The sequence below is a fragment of the Pipistrellus hanaki genome (assembly GCF_964339955.1).
Source record: "Pipistrellus hanaki genome assembly, chromosome: 3".
In the NCBI taxonomy this organism is placed as follows: domain Eukaryota; kingdom Metazoa; phylum Chordata; class Mammalia; order Chiroptera; family Vespertilionidae; genus Pipistrellus; species Pipistrellus hanaki.
The window spans coordinates 172,065,351-172,086,556 of record NC_140505.1 but is presented as its reverse complement, the minus strand read 5'-3'; the positions used below and the strand labels follow the sequence as shown (position 1 = coordinate 172,086,556).

Here is a 21,206-nt window from a genome sequence, read left to right as displayed (position 1 = left end):
GTTTATCCTGATGGTTTTTCCCGAGTAGAAGTGGCCATGGCAATTGTTTTATTTCTCATCTTCACCCCATAAAAAAAAAAAAAAAGGATTTCTTTTCTATTTCTCCCTGGTTAGTATCAACAACAGCCTTCTTTTCGGTCTGCCTCCTGCTGCAGCTCTTTCCCTTCATTCAAATGTCAAACTGTTTACCTTTGGGTTTTGAGCAATCCTGTACATATTTCCAAGCATTTTTTTTTTTAAGCAACAGTTCTTTATATTCCACGATAACGACGAAAGTGGCTTTAGATCCAATTTATAAGCATAGAGGTTCATTTTTAAACCAGAATTTTTAATGTGTTCAGTATTAAGGTGTTTTTTTTTTCTTTCTTTGCTTCGTCCACGTTGAAAGAAATACACTTTTATTAGAAAGTTTATAGTGAAGTAGTGTAAAGTTTCCCCTCCCAGTGACTTCTAGAATCACGTTGCTTTTCTTGGCGTTTGCTTTAAATTCCTGCAACATGAAACTGTCAAACAGCCCTCTTAAATGTTCTGACTTGTCTTATTTCTAAAGCCTGGATTTATTAAAGTGTTGCACTGCTAGGTGTAATAAGATTACAGGTAACTAGGCAAGAAGTTAGCCAATGGTAATAAGAAAGCAAAGAGTGAAGTATTATAGTATTCCTGAAGAAGTCGTGGCTCTTTCCTCTCTGATGTTATATGTATATGTAGGAGATACGTCGTCATGTCATGTTATTTATAAACCCTTTTCCTTACCAAAGTGAGGCTTTCTACTTAAGGTGAATTATTTTCATCCTAAATTTCTGTGCCTCACCTTTGTTCAGTTTTCCTTTATTACTGAACTCTTCCAATTAATTTAAAGTGGTTGGATATAAATCCTTCCAGCTAATTTTAGCTCTCCCCTCTTTTAGAGTATCAAGCACATTTAAAATATTTATACCTTACATGCATCAGTTTTCAATCCCAGTCCTAACAGTTTATAATGAAGAGATACAGAAGCATTTAATATGACATTTAAATATGTAAACGTGATGTAGGACTCAGTCTGGAAGTTTATGATTCTTTGATTTGCATTCCCCTGGAATAATGCAAGCTATTTTTATATTTCATCAACTTTACAATTAAAGAAATCCACAGACATTTTTGTGGTGTTTTAAAAGAGGGACACTTCCTGTGTTTAGCTGAGTTAAGTTTTTAGCATGGTTTGCTGAGAAGCGTTAGCTACTTTTTTGTCCACGCATCTGTTAAGATTTATTTTAATTCTTTTGCAGTCTAAATGGAGAATATGGAAGAGAATTGGCATTTTATCTTCATCCTATTCTTATAAGATTATGTGTTTATCATTCTTACAAGCTGTTTATTCTTTTTGGAACAATAGCCAATTTGATTAAAAGTTTAGGAAAGTTATTTGCAATTGGGAGAGGGAATGTTTGTTGATATCGAATCTAATCTGTGGTATTTGGCTTGGTTAGCTTAATTTAAGGAAATAAGAGAAATGCTGTAGAACATCTATGTTGTGTATCCTGAAGAAGAGCTTGCTTTGTTTTTCTGAAACATCTGTGAAAGAGTAGGCTCTTAGTAAGATTTTAGAAGGATTCTAATCAATATATTTAAAAGGAGACGTAATTACAGGTGTATGTTTTCTTTTTTCTTTTTCTTTTTTTTTTTTTAACTTGTACAGGTCATTGTCTCATTAATGCTTGTGCTTTCCTTTACGGCTGGTTCGAAAGCTAAGAAAGTGTGCACGTGAACCGCAGCCATCTGTGTGTAATAGATGACAGTATGTTTGTAATAGTGAAATGGTACGAGTGCTTTACGGTCCTACCTTACTTTTCCCTGGAGCTGAACAGCTGTATAAATAAAAGATTTGCTGCTTTACTCTGAAAAGCTTTGGGTCTGACTGTTGATACACTATTAAGATGCAAAGGTGCTGGATCCATTTCCAAAGATCATCTACTTACTTCAAGAATTTGACATTGGAGCAGACTCCAGTACAATGGCTTGTTATTTTTTTGAGTTGTATTTCCTTCATAACAGAGCCACACACACACACACACACACACACACACACAAATGATAATAATAATGAAGGATTCCAGATATTTCTGTATCAGTGACTTAGTTGAATACTGTTCCTACTAATAATTAAGAACTTATTCAGTAATCCTATTGAAGTTGATTCCTGCTACTTTTCAAAATATTATTCTACATTGAAATGGATATGGACTTAAAAAAAAAAAAAAAAGAAAGAAATTTCCTGCTACTGAGAAATATTGAAGAGTATGTGTATGTGGCAGGTCTGACCATTGGGGATATCTCAATGAGACAAAGTGCCTGCCCTTTCGGAGTTTGCTTTCTAGTGGTGAAAACAAAGTTATATTGATGAAAAATCAGGCAGGGCAAAAGGGCTGGAGAAAAGAAAGGTTCTCCTGAAGCAAATATCTCAGACGTTATAATCTCAGAATCATATAAACTTTACATTTCTGTCCAACTCTTTATTTGCAAGTAAGGAAACTGAGGCAGCCAGATATGCAGAAAAAGGCACATAATTAGGTTACCCAGCTCCCCGAGTTGTATTATTGACTTCCTCTAATACATGGTTAACACTGGTGAGCCGAATTTCCCAGCTGCTTACTTAATTCAATGAGTATGCATTGAGGGCATTAGGTGCATAATGCTGGGCTACATTTGTTGGCAATCAACCACAGCTCATATGTAAGTAATTTAATTTCTAGGTCACTAAGGAGAACAGAAATTATGTCTGATGGAAGCAGGCTCATGTATAAGACACATTTAAAGGAAGGAGTAAAATCGGTACCAGAGATTAAAAAACAATTTAATTAGCCTGGCTGGAGTGCTCAGTTGGTTGAGCATCATCCTGTGCTCCAGGTTGCTAGATGAGATATCCCTTCAGGTCACATACATGGGTTGCTGGTTCAGTCCTGGGTCAGGGCACTTGTCAGGGGGGCAACCAATCCATGTCCTCTCTTAAGCATGTCCTCTGGTGAGGATTTTTAAAAAATTAACTACAAATAAAAAATTGATCAGTTAAATTATCTAGAAGCTTCTGACAAAGCTGTATTTTCAGAAAGTGAAAGATTAATTTGACGAGATGGGCTCTTTTTTTTTTTTTTAGTTGTGGTAAAATACATATAACACAAATTTGCTGTCTTTATCATTTTTAAGTGTGCAGTTCAGTAGTGTTAAGTACATTCACATTGCTGGGAAGTCAATCTCCAGAACCCTTTTCATCTTACAAACTGGAAAATTTTTTTTTTTTTTCCATTTCTTCACAAATCCCAGAGGTAGGATACTTTAAGAATGGTTACCGAAATGAAATCAACATGACGGTCTGTCAGTTTTCATTAACTTGAGTAACATGAGAGACTGGGAAGAGGCCTAGGGCATTCATGCTTTCTTTTAAGAATTGACTTAATAGACCAAGAGTTGAGTTTAAGAGATCATTATACCAAGCTGTAGCATTAGGCTTTGAAGGGCTTTCCAATTTTTTTCTTCCTATAAAGCAAACAAAACAAAACAAAAAACTAATAACATGCTTACTGGATAGATAACTGAAAATGTAAAAAGCTTTGGGAATTTGTATTAAGCTATTTTGAAAATATTTTATTATCTTCTTCATTTGTCACAACATTATATTGAGTGAAAAGGCAACTATTATGATCTTTTTTAAAAATATATATATTTTATTGATTTTTTACAGAGAGGAAGAGGGATAGAGAGTTAGAAACATCGATGAGAGAAACATCGACCCAGCTGCCTCCTGCACAACCCCTACCGGGGATGAGCCTGCAACCAAGATACATGCCCTTGACCGGAATCGAACCTGGGACCTCTCAGTCCGCAGGCTGACGCTCTATCCACTGAGCCAAACCGGCTTCGGCTTATGATCTTGATTGAACACATAATATTAGGGGTTTGGGAAATTCTTCCTTGGTTGATAAAAGGAATTCTTTTTACTTTTTTTAAAAAACTCAGTTCCATGTAATGTCTTCCCGAGCATTGTGACTAATTTCCTTGTTGAAAATAAATTCATCACCAAATGAAGTATATAAGCCTCTGTGTCTTCAAGTAATTAAACAATGTTCAGTAGATATTTTGAAAGGTTTTGTTTTTTCCCCCCAGCAAATCACGTTTTTATTAAGCATTAGGTAATATTGGAGGAACAAACATAAATATAAGAAATGTAAGAAAATAGGTTATCTCAGGATTTCATTGAGGAAGTAAGACAGTGTGATAAATGACAGTATAGATGGAAAAACTTAAAAGAACTTAAAAAACCCTGATGTTCATGCTCTCTGTATTCCATTTTATTGGTCTTTTGTGTGAAGCTTTTATTAGGTTTCTAGGCTAAGAGCAGATCTGTACAAATGTAATTCAGTATAATAGGTGCTCTCTCAGTACTTTTTATATAATGTCGAGGAAGACTAGCCATTGTGGTCATCTTTTAAATGCACTAATGAAGGGTACACAGCATAATCACCTGTGGATCCTAAGAAAAAATATGTCCAGGGGATACATATGCCCAGGCTTAATCCCCAGAAACTATTCAATAGTTGATTAGACCTGGGGTTGAGCTATAGCATTAGGCTTTGAAGGGTTAGAATGAAAATTTCCATTGACAACCTCTACACAGAGAAATGTTCGCTTATGAGCCTCAACTAATACAGAAGAATTACTTTTTAGTTTTAAGTTTGAAAAATTTCTGATTTTTGTATTTCATTTTAAGGATGTTTTTGGGGTTTTAGTGATCTTGGTTATTGATAAAGCATTTGCACATCTCTACATCTTTGAGGTAGAAGAATATTGCTTATTCATACGAGACGCTTTAGTTGTGTCCTTGATTCAAATAGCACCATCCTGGTTGGTCAAAATGGAGCCACTCTGATTAGTCGGTGAAGATGAAAATGAGAGAGTAGTTGCACAGCTCTGATTGGATAGGGAATTTTTAAAAAAATATATTTTATTGATTTTACATAGAGAGGAATTGAGAGGAATAGAGAGTTGGAAACGTCAATGAGAGAGAAACATTGACCAGCTGCCTCTTGCACACCCCCTACTGGGGATGTGCCCGCAACCAACGTACATGCCCTTGACCGGAATCGAACCCGAGACCTTTCAGTCCACAGGCCGATGCTCTATCCACTGAGCCAAACCGGTTTCAGCTGGATAGGGAATGTTTTAATCCTATTGGTTGAAAAAGGATTCCCAGAACTCCTTTATAAGGGCTGGGCAGGCAAATCAGTGTAGGCTTCTCCGTGAAGTGCAGCTTTGCAAGAGGACCCTGTTTAGCAACTGCTGCTTGACTCTGTTTTTAAATTTCAGCCCAATTAGCCACCAGGATCCCTTCTTAAATAGCTCCATTCTCAGGCTCAACATATTAAATTTGACTATAGCTGCCCGATGGATTGATCTTAAGGATTGCTGTATCCAGTCACATTACTTCAGGCATTGGATTATGTTCTTATATTACCACATTGCCTCCCACATATGGCATTATCCAGCTTTCTAATTCCACCAGTCTGATATGTATAAAATGAGATCTCATTATTTTCATTTTAATTTTTTCCAATTATTAATGCTTTGAAACATCTCTTCAAAGTACTTGTTAGCTTTAGAGTTTTCTCATCTGTAAGTTACTAGTCATATCCTTTGACCATTTTTTGCACTGTGTTGACAGTTTCTCATAGGTGATGTGCAGAAATTCCTTATATATTTTAGAAAGGGTAATCCCTGGTTGTTTCAGATATTGCAAGTATCTTGTGTTTTATTCTTTTAGTAACTTTTTTCATGGTTCCTTTGAACAGAAATCTTTTATTTCAGTATAATTAAATGAATATACTTTTTGGTTGCCATAAAAAAAAAAGAGTTGTGTCCTACAAATAAAGGCAAATTCAACTCTTAGCATTAGCAAATGAACTGGAAGTACTTTCTTCTATTACTCAGGCTCCAAGCAGAGGCCAGTTATTTCACTTAGTGTTGTCTGAAGATACGGTTATCTGTTCCAAAGTTAGAAGAAAAAACCATATTAAGAAATGTGCAGCCGAGACCGGTTTGGCTCAATGGATAGAGCGTCGGCTTGGGGACTGAAGGGTCCTGGGTTCGATTCTGGTCAAGGGCATGTACCTTGGTTGCGGGCATATCCCCGGTAGGGGGTGTGCAAGAGGCAGCTGATCGATGACTCTCTCTCATCAATGTTTCTAACTCTCTATCTCTCTCCCTTCCTCTCTGTAAAAAATCAATAAAATATATTTAAAAAAAAAAAAAAGAAAAAAAAGAAATGTGCAGTATTCCCAAAGTTATGTACCCTAGAGCTGAGACAATTTTAAGACTAATATTGACTCTATATAATCTACACTAATAAAAGAGAAATATGCAAATTGACCATCACTGCACCATATCCACCAGCCTATCAGGAGTGAGTATGCAAATTAACCCAACAAAGATGATGGCCGTCCCGCACTCCAGCTACATGCAGGTGTGGAGCGGCCAGGCCAGGTGGAACGCCTGTTATGAGGAGGTCGGTGGGGGGGTGGAAGGAGCTATAGGAGCAGCGCTCCAGCCAGAGCAAAAACTGAAGGCGGCACAGGAGCAAAGGCCTGGGTCCCGGGTGCCGGTGCTGGCAGCCAGGGGAAGGACGGCCTATTGCATGAATCTTCATGCAACAGGCCTCTAGTCTACATATACATAAGTCTAAGCAACCAAACGACTGATCACTATGATGTGCACTGACCACCAGGGGACAGATGTTCAATGCACAGGATCAGGCTCCCTCCTGTCTGGATTGAGCCTGCAGGGATCAGGCTGAAACTGGCTGTCTGACATCCCCCAAGGGGTCCCAGATTACAAGAGGGTGCAGGCCAGGCAGAGGGACCTGACCAGTGCACGAATCCGTGCCCTGGTCCTCTAGTGTAACATAATCTAACTAGTAAAATGCTGGTTCACCTTATTGTCAAAAGTAAAAGTTATCAAATGTAACCATTTATCATCTCATGCTTTTTTTTTTTTTTTTTTATCAAGTTATTATTTTTTTTTCTTCTAGAGATTAAGAAGCCACCACTGGCCCCCAAACCAAAGTTTGTGGCAAATAATAAGTCAACTCCACCTCCTATTGCACCCAAACCTGATATTGTGATTTCTAGTGTTCCACAGTCAACAAAGAAAACCAAACCAGCAATAGCCCCGAAACCAAAAGTTCTGAAGAGCTCACCTGTTTGTGACATCAGGCAGTCACCATCAAGGAAAATCATCGTGAATCTGGAAGGACATAAACAGGAATTACCTGCAAGTGCTGACAGCTCTACTTGCCAAAAGGTAGGGCATCTGAGCAGTGGTTATATTGTTCCAATGTGTTCGTGCAGTTCTGAGTGTATTCATAAGCTTGGGAATAGAGAGAATTTGTGTGTAAAGCAACTTGTCTTAGAGTCCCTAGATATGCCTGGAAATTTAGAACATAGTAAAATTGATGAGTCCTCTGCAGCTATAAAAACAGTGAGTAGAAGTGATTCTAATGGTGAAATGGTCAAGAGCCAGAGTACAGTTGTTTTTTTAAAAGTAAGCATCCTAGAAGAGAAGTTTAAAGACGTTTTAACAAACATCACCCTTTATTTCCCCACAGAAGCACACATCCACAGACAATGCAGAAACGAATGAGGGCTGCAACTCCAACGGACAGTTCAGAATTGATTTTGCGGACTTGACACCTTCCCAGTCCAGCTTTGAAAAGATTCCTGATGGCTATTGCCTCCTACAACTTCCTATTGGTGAACTTCAGAATTTTGAAACTTGTCAGGAGGACAGTGAAAAAAGCGATATTTGCTTTCAGTCATCTGAACAAGAAGCTCTAGCAAATGGTAAAAGGAGCACTTTTTTATCTTCAGATGGAGTTAGTAAAAACTCTGAAGTCAAAGACCTTGGTCCCTTAGAAGTTCACTTAATATCATGTACTTCAAAATTTCCAGTTCCCAAGCCCAGAAAGACACGTGCTGCACGGCTGTTACGTCAAGAGCACGTAGATACTCCTAGTGAAAGTACTGAAAAACCAGAGAATTTAGACAGTAACTCTTCTTGTCTTCTTGAAGATAATTTGATTTATCAGAATGTTTTGTATAACCACGAACAGGTGGGCAAAGGGAAACCAGGAAAGAAAAGTGAATTGAATGTGGACTGCAATAGTGACAGGCAAAACTTAGTTGATTCCCAGAAAGCCATGTGTCATGAAACATCTTCCTCTGAAAAAATGACACCTTCTTTGGATACAGATTCTAATTTGAGTTCTGACAACAAGACAGTAGATGATTCTAGTATGTCACCTACTGCGGACAAACGGACCAGTTTTATAAGATGCAGCACTGTATCGATGAGCCTGCCTAAGCAGCTGAAATTAGCTTGCAACAAAGGTTTACCTACGGCCTGTAACTTGGGAGGGGCTGTCCCTCAAATGCAAAAGGAAACTATGGTGAGAGATGGAAGTTCCTCAAAAATTGTCCCCAAAAAACCTCAAAGACACAGCTTGCCTGCTGCAGGAATGCTTAAAAAAGCTGCCTCAGAGGAGCTTCTGGAGAAAAGTTCATATTCCTCAAATGAAGAAAAAAAGGATCCAGAAAGAAATCACCTTCGACAGTTGTGTGCCCAAAACCATGGTATGTCGTCCTCCTTTGAGATGTCCAAAAGGACTTCAGAAAAGCCAGTGTGGAAATTACCTCATCCTATTTTACCCTTTAAAGGGAACCCGGAATCCTTAAAGTCTATCACCACATCCTCAAATAGTGAGCCTTCAAATGCCCTGACCAAGCCGAGAGCCAAATCGCTGTCTGCTGTGGATATGGATAGGTGCACTAAGCCTTGCAAAGATTCTCAAAGGAAACACTCTTTAAAGAAGTTGCTCAGCATGAAGCTGTCCGTCTGTTTCGTGAAGAGTGACTTCCAGAAATTTTGGTCCAAGAGTAGCCCACTTGAAGGCACAACTGCTGGCAGACTCTCAGGTGCGGAAGGAAAAGGGACTGAAAGTGATTGGCATGGCTTATTAGTGGAAGAGAAGAGAAATAAACCCACCAAGTCATATTCTGCAGATAACAACAGTCTGGAATCTCAAAAGAAGAAGAAGAAGTCTCGTGGCCAGAGCAGTGCAACTAATGGACCAAGAGCTGAGTCTTTGGATGACCAAATGCTCTCTAGGGAGGCAACATCTCAGGTGCCTTGCAAATCTGTTGCAAGTGACTGTGCACCAGATTATGAAAACGTACGCTATTATGAGGAAATACCAGAGTATGAGAACTTTCCATTTGCTATGGCTGTCGGGTTGGAAAGGCAGAATTCCAGCAGCATGGAGGACACTGATGCGAATGTGTATGAGGTAGAGAACCTGTATGAAGCTTCAGATGGTCAGCTGCAACTTGGACCTACACAGAAGCATTCCAGGTAATACTTAGGTCCCAGACAGACACTGTATTTTTATGTGCATCACTGAAATTAACTTTCAAAACCCTGCCGGATAGGTAAAATCTCATACATGGAGGAAGGGGGGCGATAACTTGGTGATAAAGTGGGTTCGTTAAATATATATTAAATTATTTCAAAGATCAGTCTCCTTTTATCATACAGTTGGATTGGGTATTTGCAATGCAAGTATGAAGTAGTTACCCTATCACAGTTGCTTATTCACAGAATTTGAACCATAATAATATAGGTATAAAAGACCTGGACCATAGAGGCCCCAAGGCCTCAAAAGCATCAACTTGGAAGTGATAGCTGGAACTTAGGGGAGGAAATTGGCCAATTTAATGAGATTTATTTGCTAGGTGTAAAAAATCTGATGTTATTAAAATACACGCATTTACCTATGGTGCCCTTGTCAGGTGAAACTTCAACATTTGCAAAAATTACCACTCTTTGAGGATTATTTATTTTACTTGTTGAAGGCTAATTGCTAACTTCAGATGGATATAGGAAAAAATGCAGGAAACACTTTCCTATAAGCACATTCTACCTGTGGTATACCCATTCCATTCGTCTTCTTGAAACCTTGCCCATCTTTGATGGTCTAGCTCAGCAATGATTGGCTTCAGGAAGCGTGTACAGTTACCTAGTGGGAGATGTTTACTTCCTAGCCTGACCTCCCAGTTATGCTCTGCTATCCTTAAGGCCTTTCTCTCGGTCTGTCTGATGGTATGGTTATTTATTGGTATGTCAGATGTTCTGTATTTGGTTTTAAGCACCATGAAGAGGTCTGGTAATATCTTTTTGTCCTGCATTTTGCCAAGAAAGGGGTTTCATAGAGGTCAGTAGATGTTAGTTGGGTATGTGAGAGAACGAATGAAAAAGAGGTAAAGGAAGTAACCATTGCAGCTGCTTCCTTTCTCCACTGTCTCAAAGGGAGACTTTGCATTGTATTTAAAGTGTTGGTTTTGTATCTAACCTTTTTGAAGTATTCATGTTTTTCTTTGGTCATTAACTTCAAGCCTCTGAATACTCAGGTCTTAAAATGGGACTTTGTAAAAATATTAACATATGGCATATAGGGCTAAAAAAATGATGATTGGATGCACTGAATAAATAAAATGATCTAATGAAATCTTAGTACACCAAGTAAAATAAATTGTTCTATCAGATATTCTTCTAGCATTTTTCTTTACTCATAATCCTTTCTGCCCTTCCTCCTTTGATTCATAAAAGATAATTTACCTCCCATGCCTAACTTTTCTCATAGTTAACTTGATTCTGAATAATTAGTATCCAGAATAGAGCCCCTCTTCCTTGGTGTAAATATTTCCATGGAGAATTGTAGTAAAGTATCCAACTTAAAAAAAAACAAAAAAAACCCCCCCCACTACATCTTACTATTCATGCCTACTCTTCAGGGAACAATTTTGTTGGGACTCTCTTCCTTTTAACATGCTTTTGTGTAGTGTGTGTGTGTGTGTGTGAGAGAGAGAGAGAGAGAGAGTATGTGTGAGTATGTGTGAGAAAGGAATGAATTGGACTTCTTCTTGATATACTACTATTCTTAGTTAAAATGAAGTTTTTTCTTGTAATTGGAGATTTGGCTCTTGGAATAAGTTTCCTGTTGGCTCTCATGCTTAAATCCTGAGAGTTTGTAATTTTCTCTTAACACAAGCTGTAAATTCGAAAACTTGTTCTTTTTATTAAAAAAAATTGATTTATTGATTTGAGAGAGAGAGAGAGAAACATTAATTTGTTGTTCCACTTATTCATGCATTCATCCTTTGATACTTGTTATGTGCCCTGACCAGAGATTAAACCCGCAACCTTGGTGTATAGGGACAACACTATAACTAACTGAGCTACCCAGCCAGGCCCTGGAGCTAGTTCTTTGATATGCTTTTTATCAGGGGCTTTGCTGCTGGGCTGGAGGAACCAGCTTGGAAGGGGTAAATACACAGCCAGCCAGTTCAGCTGGATGGCATTCATAAGGAGGGTTCTTTTTGGAAGCCAGGAAACCAAGGGTGGCTGTGAACAAGTTGCCGGCCAGCCGGTAAGTAGGGCAGTCTGGTGAAGAGAGGGTGAGCTTTGCTTTTGAATTTACTTTCCCAGAGATTCTTCTTTAGTCCTAAAGCGGAAACCCCTTAACAGGCTTGAGGCCCCTAAAATGCTGAATCAAAAGCCTGCAGTCACAGGATCAGATTAGCAGCTGGAAGTTGCACCTTCTAATAATAACATTGAATAGATGTGAAAGCAACATCCAAGGCTTCATGAGGAGGACACCCTGAAGGAAGGTAAATGAGAAGTGAGCCGAGAGGCACCAAGTTGAAATCTTGTTTGGTTATTTGGCTGTTGAAACTGTCGATCTGTTCCTTAGCGTACTTCTAAACCCAACACCCTAGGGTTCTAAAATGATAAGGAAAAAAATGCAAATGAACCCTGTGTAAGATTTTTCTGTGGAGTGAATCAGAAGAGTGTCTAACAGTTTCTCAACCCTCAGGGAAGAGTCTGGAACTCTTGGGGTCTACAATATATAACTGGATTCTGGGTCAAATAGATATTTGGCAAGCTCAGAAGTAGCTCATGTGGTCACCTTCTTTAGAATGGAGGTTTCATGGATCCATTTCAAATTTATAACAAACATGTTTATAATTTATCAGGAAGTAATTGTAGGTGGTCCCCAATTCTAAAAGGGTTCTGTTATTTTAAATGTTCATGATAATTTGAAACTCAGAGTATATTCCCCAAAGAAATAGTTTTGGTAATGGTGGTAAAATTTAGCCCCCAAATTATATTAACCACTAGTGTTCTGACTTCCCCTTCTCCCTTCCCAGGTGAATATTTCCTCTCAGCACTTCTTCCGGGCTGAGGCAGGAGTTGGCCTGGGTGAGGTTGAGCCACCAGGATATCAAGATGAGCCAATCCACTGGGTCTGAGGCAGCAGGGCTTGTGGAAAGGGTGAGGTGACTAAAGAAGAATGAGGAAATTGGGGGCTGGGCTTACCATAAGAAAGACTAAAAGCATTGGGAGTGATACAGAGAAAGGAAGGGCTGGATCGTTGCCATTTAGTAAGCAATGGTTTTTTCTTTCCCTTTTTTTATTCTTGTCCCTTACCCTTACCCCTCCCCATTCTCCTAAGCTAACTGTATGATACTGCTAGTTGAGTTTCTGACCCTTTGTCATCAGTGAGCAGAAGAAACTGGGAAGGGCTAGATGAGTAAGGAGCAGCATTGGGAAACCCCAAAGTGGAGAAAGAAGACCAGCCAAATCTGAAGGTGAGGGAGGATGAAAGGGAGTTCCAGTGGTCGTAGAAACAGTAGCTTTTAGGTGTTCCCAATTAGACCATCACTGGGTCACTGCTCTGGAAGCCACAGGGTTCTCAAATCTGATGTGTTTTGGGTACAGTATGAGCTCTCTTTCCCAAAAGGTTTCAGGCATTGTAAATCTAAAATAACTAGCCAGCAACAGTCCTTCTCTTACTGCATGCAGGTGATGAGTGCTCAGTTACTACTTAAGTAATTAAAGTTAGATTTTCATAAGGAAGTTCCAAAAATCTGAGCTTTTATTAAAGAATTATATACAAACCAGCAAAATAATAGTGTCCAATAGTTGGAATTTTCTTCTTGAAATTGTAGGTTTCTTTTTTAAAAAAAAAATATATTTTATTGATTTTTCACAGATAGGAAGAGAGGGATAGAGAGTTAGAAACATTGATGAGAGAGAAACATCCATCAGCTGCCTCTTGCACACCCCCTACTGGGGATGTGCCCGCAACCAAGGTACATGCCCTTGACCGGAATCAAACCCGGGACCTTTCAGTCCATAGGCTGACGCTCTATCCACTGAGCCAGACCGGTTTTGGCTGAAATTGTAGATTTCTTAATTCTATAACCAAGAAAAATTTTCCCTGGAAACATCTCAGGTTTTTTCTTTGTGATTTTAGTTTGTTCTTACTGTAAGCACTTCAGAGAAAATGTTTAGGAATTGGGTTTTCCTAGGTATCCTAGTAAGCCCTCAATTTATTTCAAAATACTAGCCATACATCAAGCAGTGTGCATTAAAAGGTGAAAGGGGTGCCTGTTCCCAAAGAGCTCTGGTCAGTGAGGCAACAATTATAGACAATGTTAGAGACCCGGTGCACCAAATTCATGCAGGGGTGGGGGGGGAGGGTGTTCCTCTGCTCAGCCTGTACCCTTTCCAATCAGGGACCCCTTGGGGGATGTCTAACTGCTGGTTTAGGCCTGATCCCGAACTGGCAGTCCGATATCCCTCTCACAATCTGTGACCGATGATGGTTCCTAACTGCTCGCCTGCCTGCCTGATTGCCCCTTAACTGCCCCCCTGCCTGCCTGGTTGCCCCACAACTGCCCCGCTGCTGGCCTGGTCATCTTCCAACTGCCCCCCCCCCCCCCCCTACTGGCCTGGTTGCCCCACACTGCTCCTCTGCCAGTCTGGTAGCTCCCTAACTGTCCAGAAAGAAGTCAGACATCCAGAAGATGTCCGGTTACCCAGTCTAATTAGTACATTACCCTTTCATTAGCATAGACTAAAGGCCCGATGCACAAAATTCGTGCAAGGGCCTTGGCCCCTATCCCTACCCCTGCCTCTGCCTCTGCCTCTGCTGCGGCCCCCGCCTGCTGCAGCTTTGTCTGGTCTAATTAGTATATTGTCCTATTATTATAGATTATTATAGATGGTTTTATTAATCCAATCTTTGTCTGAGTTGTACTCCAAATAGGATAATAAAGATGACTTTACAGAGATACCCAAGCTTGTAAAATGGGCAAGACCTGATTTGGCATTTCCAGGTCATTTTGTAACCTTGATAAGAATTTTATTGGTGCTCTGAGCAAAGAAACCAGATTGCAGACTGAAGAGGACTGAGAAGAGAGGAAGTAGTGTCAACAAATGTGAATTGCTGTCCCTTGAAACTTTGCCCGGAAGTTTTCATCACTCAAAGGTTCAAATTTGTCTTTTGGTTTTACTCAAGCACCAGATTTCAAAATAAAACAAATGTCAAGATCATTTCTTTTTAATTAATCAGTAGCCCTCATCTCTGATGAAGGACAAGTACTAAATTTTTTGTTTGTTTGTTTTTCACCATTTTAAGCACAAAACTGGGCTTTAAGAGCTTCCCAAAGGCATTACAAGTTGCCTCAAATCCCATTACAGGATTTATGTTATACATCATCAAACCTGGTCGAGAAGATAGCTCTCTTGGGTTGCATTTACTATCGTTGGTATTGTTGAATTTTAATAATGATTAAAGTACAAATTAATAGCTCTAATGAGCCTTTCCATGTTGTCATAACACCAATAAGATTATGCTTAGAGGGTGGGGTTGGGATTCGTATATCTTAACAGCAGCCTTTTCCTGTGAGCTATTTTCAGCATCAGCTCAGGAAATATCAAAAATTTGTATGACTCTTTAATGTTATGTTTCTTGTGTTGAAATCATAGCCACACAATTTTGGCAGATATGTTTATGTACTTACCCTACATTTTAAACTGCAACTAGGAGCATTTGATTTTAGTTCTTGGCAGTAAAGCTTTTATTTTTCCTTTTAAATAAGTATTGGTTAAGTAGTTGAATTGCAGTATTTTGTCCAGCTCTATTGTATCAGATTGATATGCTTTAATGTGGCAGAATGTTACTACTTTTAGAGGTGTATTTTCAGTTAGTAATGAAAGAACAAATATCTAAAATTGCGATTGTTTGTACACACACACACACACACACACACACACACACAGACATCCTGTCTTGCTTGATAAAAATTACATTGTTTTTAAGATAGCTGGTATTTATTTGCACATTTTCAGGGGAAAGGATGGCATTTTTAGAGATAATTGAATGGTTTGTTATTGCTGGGCTTTTATTAAATTTTTGAATATTAAAAAGGTCTATAAACATTTTATAATTTAACCAAGTTTTCATAAAATTTCAATGGTTTACAGTAGCAAGACATAAATTGCTTTGCAAAATGACCTTCTAACCTGTTTGTTAGAGAAATATTCCCAGTAGAAACTCTTTGGGAAAGAGCAGATATGGGGAGACCTCATTCTTTCTCTAAGCATTTTTAATTCCTGTAAGAACCTGATAGATAATGCTAATCAGAAGTCCATCAATCTGTGCATGTTTTAAACCTATAAATAGGTTGCTTGGAACCCAGAATGCATTTTTGCAGTAGAAATAACTATGAGTAGGTGTTAGATTCCTAGCCAACCCACAAGAACATATTTAGCTTCTAATATGTGAAAAATACATTGGAAAGTAATAAAAAATGAGACTGTGGCAAGACTGAAACAGAACAATAGAATGAAATAGTTTTTATAAGTCTTAAATGCTGGTGCATTCAAAGAGGAAACATTTAGTGTGCTGAGGAAAATATTAAGGGGGAAGGGAACAGGATGGAGAAGTATAGAAGATGAACCTTGACTCATTCCATGGTTTCATAGGATTCCAGATTTAGGTTTAAGTTCATTCATAAGGGGGTGAGTATGTTCTTGTTTCAGATATCCAAAGTAATGTCTGTACTTGTATATTAGTTTTGTAAGCTTTCTGTGTTCTTGCAGACATTTCCTTTATTTTTTTTTACATAGATTTCTTTTCTTTTCATTTTATTTTTTAAATATATTTTATTGATTTTTTTTACAGAGAGGAAGGGAGAGAGATAGAGAGCTAGAAACATCGATGAGAGAGAAACATCGGCCAGCTGCCTCTTGCACACCCCCTACCGGGGATGTGCCCGCAACCAACGTACATGCCCCTGACCGAAATCGAACCTGGGACCTTTCAATCTGCAGACCGACGCTCTACCACTGAGCCAAACCGGTTTCAGCTTTACATAGATTTCTTTTAAATGTATCATCTTTTCAAAGGCATTGCATAGACTGATTTGGTATTTAAGGAAAGTACTTTATTTAGAACTGTAGACATGTTTATATGAGCATATTTATTATGATACTTTCTTAAAACTATATTAGGAATAAAGAGCAGTTTGACTTGTAACACTTTGGGTGTGGAAAGCTACAAAAAAGTCGCTGACCTTTTTATTAAATACTGAGATTAAAAGTTAAGTTCAAGAATGGAATTGCCTAGTATTCTTCTGGGTAATATGGAAAACCTACTTTGGTGGTTTGCTCTGGGCCTGATAATTATTTGTGTTCATGGGAGAGCAAAAATAAAAGTTTTTGCAAGTAGTTTTGACATTAGACAGAGATAATCTATCATTGGAGCTATAAAAATTGGGTCGGCCAAATAGACTATCAGTGGAATCAAGTATTACGATAGTATTTCCAGGGCAAACAGCTGTCTTCTGCAATTGTCTTTCAGATTTTTCAGCCCTTCTTGTTTGCAAGTATTATAAATTCATTTTAGTTCCATATAAATTGAATTGGAGCAACGTTGTATTTGGTATTATCAGACCCTCCTATACATAAAGAAATTGAATCACAGTGGTAGTGACTTTAGGAAAAATGGATAAAGATGGGAATGCATCTGGATTAGTTTTTCTGGTCCCTAATGTTCCAGGGCTATTTACCAGACTTGCCCATTTATCAAAGTATTTTGGTTTCTGATTCAGGAAAGGTGAAATAATAAACACTGAACAAAGAAAGTCAGTTTTTCAGGAATGTTTGGATAAAAATAAAAAGGAAAACAAACACATTTAGTCTTTTTATGTTTGAAATGGCATAGCTACTTGTTCTTTTAGCTCCTGTGGATTCCGTTGAAACCTTTGTTTTAGTTAGATCATATATTTTTTTGAAGTCAGTTTCTTGGTAACAATTGGTATACTTTGGCATATGTTAGCATCATTTGAAACAAATTAAAGAATAAATTTGGCTTTTAATAAATTTAGAATAGCTTTCTTTTTCTTACCCAGAATGAAAAGCAGTTCTGATTTGAACTATTTGACAATTAATTTCAAATCCAGGAATGTAGATGTAATATGTAAAGAAGGAATAATTGGTAACTGTTTTTTGTTGTTGTTGGTCTTTAGATGTATGGCAGTCACATGTAAATAGAGATTTCCATTTAGATGAGTAACTTTAAATATATATATATATTGATTTCAGAGAGGAAGGGAGAGGGATAAAGAGATAGAAACATCAATGATGAAAGAGAATCATTGATTGGTTGCCTCTTGCGCGCGCGCGCACACACACACACACACACACACACACACACACACCCGTGGATCGAGCCCGCAATCCGGGTATGTGCCGTTGACTGGAATCAAACTCAGGACTCTTGAGTCTACAGGTCGACCCTCTATCCACTGAGCCAAACCAGCTAGAACATAAATGAGTAACTTTTTTCACTATTTAATTTTTCTTTCCAGAACTTCACTGTTAGAAACCTGAGACTAATGCTCTCTACCACCAGGTGTGGTTATGGGAAGCACTTAGGAGTGGGCAGGGAAGGAATAAATAACGAGATCATTCACGAGTCTAGGTCTAATTTATTTGGTAGCAAAAGTTAGGGAGCCTTTTGGGTAGTTTGAAATCTTTGGAAATTCAAGTATGTCTTTGAATGTTTTTAAGTTAAGTGTAATCATAGAATCATTAAATTTTAGAACTAAAATTCATTTATTATAAATTTATCCAATCATTCCAACCTCCCCATTCACTGATGAAACCAGGCCCAGCAGTCCTTGACTTTCCCCACACCACAGTGATGGGAAATTGCAAAACCAAGGCTCCAACCTGGTGCTTCAAAATACCACATTGCCTCTTCTAAGACTGTTGTGGAAGCATTACAGAGAACATCAGCAAAATTTAGAAAACTCACGTGATCTTGAGTTGTTCCAAAAAGGTTCAGTTTTCTGGTACTACTTACTGCCTTTTTTCTTGTTGTAGCAGATATTGTTATCCCTGTCAGGAAAGAGAGCTGCACATAGCTGTATATGAACATATGATTATATGGCTCAATTTTTTAAATGGTGACTTGAGTATTCAAACTAAGCAGAAACTTTCAGCCAAAAAAATGCCTGATTCCACCAATATATGGAGTAGGCAAAAGTAGGTTGACAGTTGTGACTATGCAAAACAGTTTATTCTTGTATTATTATTTGTTAATTATAGCATTATTTACTTGCATTACAACTGTCAACGTACTTTTGCCCAACTCTGTATGCTAACATAACTTTCTTCCCTCCAGCTATCTGACTCCCCATCAATCTGTTGCTCCCCCACTTCATCAAAAGTTTATCAGATTATATCAAGGATAAGAAATGCTGTTACTGTCAAATAGCATGTATCCTATGCTTAATGGTACTGGGTACTATTTACTCAACATTTCTTACATGCCAAGCATTAAGCTAGGATCTCTTGCTTATGTTATTTTGTCCCTACAATTTTATGAAATTGATATTACCTTCTTTTACAGATAAGGAAACTATGACTTAGTGAAGTAAACTAAGTTGTCCACAGCTAATATGTAGACAAACTGAGTGTGGAAACACATTTTTTGATCGTGAAATATCAATTTTTAATAGAACGTGTTCATATTGTTCTGGCCTGTAGGGCATTTGTTTTGCCATTTTATTTTTTATGTTTAATATTGGTAGAGATCTGTGAATCTTCTACCCAAGAGGCAAACTATTACTGATACTAACTTGTTCAAGATCTAGAAGGAAAATACAAGAGCACCTGCAGTGATATGTATAGACATTAATGAACATTTGAGAGGCCCCAGATCTTCCATGCAAGAAGAGCTCATTGATTGGAAAGCTTTTATGGTTAGAAAATAGACATTTCAGTGGTTGGAGACTGAACTAATCATGCCATATTTGCATTTGGTCAAGTTAGTGGTGGCCACTATTCAAAGTAAGTTAAAATGATCCCTTCTGTTTACCAGTTACTTTGGGTGTTAATGACACAGAAAAGATTATGCATGTCTCATATTTCCCCCCGATTTACATGAGAGTTGCTTTTTTAATCTCATTTATCATTGTTCCTCATTTCATGTTCATCAAATACTTTCTGACCTCTAAAGCACTGTGGTTTAATAGTTAATTATTGTTACTTATGGATCCCCAAAGCAAACATTTTTGTAAGGCTGAAATATATCTTTATATCATAATGAAAAAAAAAAATAGATTTAAATGAATGGTAACGTTCCTCCCCTCCCCGCATATATTCTCTGTAGCTGAAAATTCGAGGAGGTAGTATTTCTGGAGACTTTTTTAAAAATGGATTTTTTAATTGAATTTATCAGGGTAACATTGGTTAATAAAATTATGTTTCAGGTATACAGCTCTACTATACATTATCTATATATTGTGTGTTTACCAGCACAAGTCAAGTTTCCTTCATCACCATTTATTCCTCCCCCATCCCCTTCTCTCTGGCAATCACTGTGCTGTTGTCTGGAGCCTTTTGAATTATGAAAGGGCAAGACCTGGAAACTGGGCAAGAGGGCACATTCAGTTGAGAGAAATTCTTAGATAAAGCATCATTGCTGGGGCCGCTGACATGGGTCACAATCTCTGACCCTGTCCTCTAAGAGGCTTGCTGAATCTACCTCCATGATGAAAAGGATTGGAATGTCTTTTTATGACTTTTTAATTTTGCATCTGTATTCATCCTGCCTAGGGTCAACTGGACTTGGCTAGTCTCATTTTAAGCAAATGAATGCTGTAAATTATATTAAAGAAAACATTTAAATTCCTTCTGTGCACACCCTGCTGGGCATTTTAACAATGTGTTTGCATAAAATAATAATGTGTTAATTATAACAAGCTGCTCTAAAACAAGCCTGGTAAGACCGAATTTCTACTTGGCTGTTAATGGTAGATATATCTACATGAAAAGCCTCAAACTGTATTTCATTTGAAGTATTCTATACTTTAGATTATAACGAATTTGTAGTTTTTCTCGCAACTTAATTTAGATTAAAATCAACACAGAAAGAGCTACACATTTAGCTTCATTTTCAGGATATTTCATTATCAAAGAGCATAGCATGTAAGTATATGCTTACAGTTTTTAGTGTCCAGATACATAGACGTTTCACCGCCCTAACTCTCTTGTTTCCTGCCTCTTCTCTTCCCCATGTTTGATGCTAAAACAGAATAGAAAAGGACAGTGGGGTGATACTGCTCTGAAGGCTTTTATGTCTAGAAGCTAAAATACCATGGCCTCAATCTGCCAGTTTTCCATGACTCTGTCCTACCTAATGACAGTTGATTTCAAAGGTGTCTGGTTGTAATGTATGTGACATTTTAACTGCTAGAGGGGTTATTTTCAAGGGACTTTATTCCCTAGTAGCTAATCAGCTACTTCAGAGAGAGTTGGTCAGACTAGAAGTCACAAGAAATTTATAGTCTGTTTTTATTATTTTTTTCATTGAAATTGTTTTTGATAAAACTGTATATTCACATGTAGTTGTAAGAAATAGTACAGAGAAAAATTCAGTATATTTTAATGGTAACATTTTTTAAAACTGTAGTAAAATAATACAACCAGGATATTAACATCGATATAAACTGCTGATCTTACTTAGATTCCCCTTGTTTTACTTGTACTTTGTTTGGATATGTATTTAGTTCTATATAATTTTATCACATCTATAGGTCTGCATATCACCATCAGTCATGACAGTGAATAATTCCATCACTACCAAAGATCCCTTTTGTTGCCATTTATAACCATATCCATCTCCTACGCACTTCACTCCCCAATCCTTGGCAACCAATAATCCATTTCAAAAATATTATATATAACGGAATCATATCAACATATAA

General features: G+C 37.9%; 1 protein-coding gene across 1 annotated transcript in view; it reads left to right on the top strand.

Annotated features, from left to right (window-relative positions):
* Positions 1 to 21,206, top strand: part of FGD6 (FYVE, RhoGEF and PH domain containing 6) — a 119,085-nt gene that overhangs the window by 764 nt on the left and 97,115 nt on the right. The window contains exons 2-3 of the mRNA XM_084878470.1: positions 7,058 to 7,329; positions 7,634 to 9,435. Coding sequence (XP_084734596.1) covers positions 7,058 to 7,329; positions 7,634 to 9,435 — 2,074 coding nt within the window. The remainder of the gene's footprint in view (positions 1 to 7,057; positions 7,330 to 7,633; positions 9,436 to 21,206) is intronic.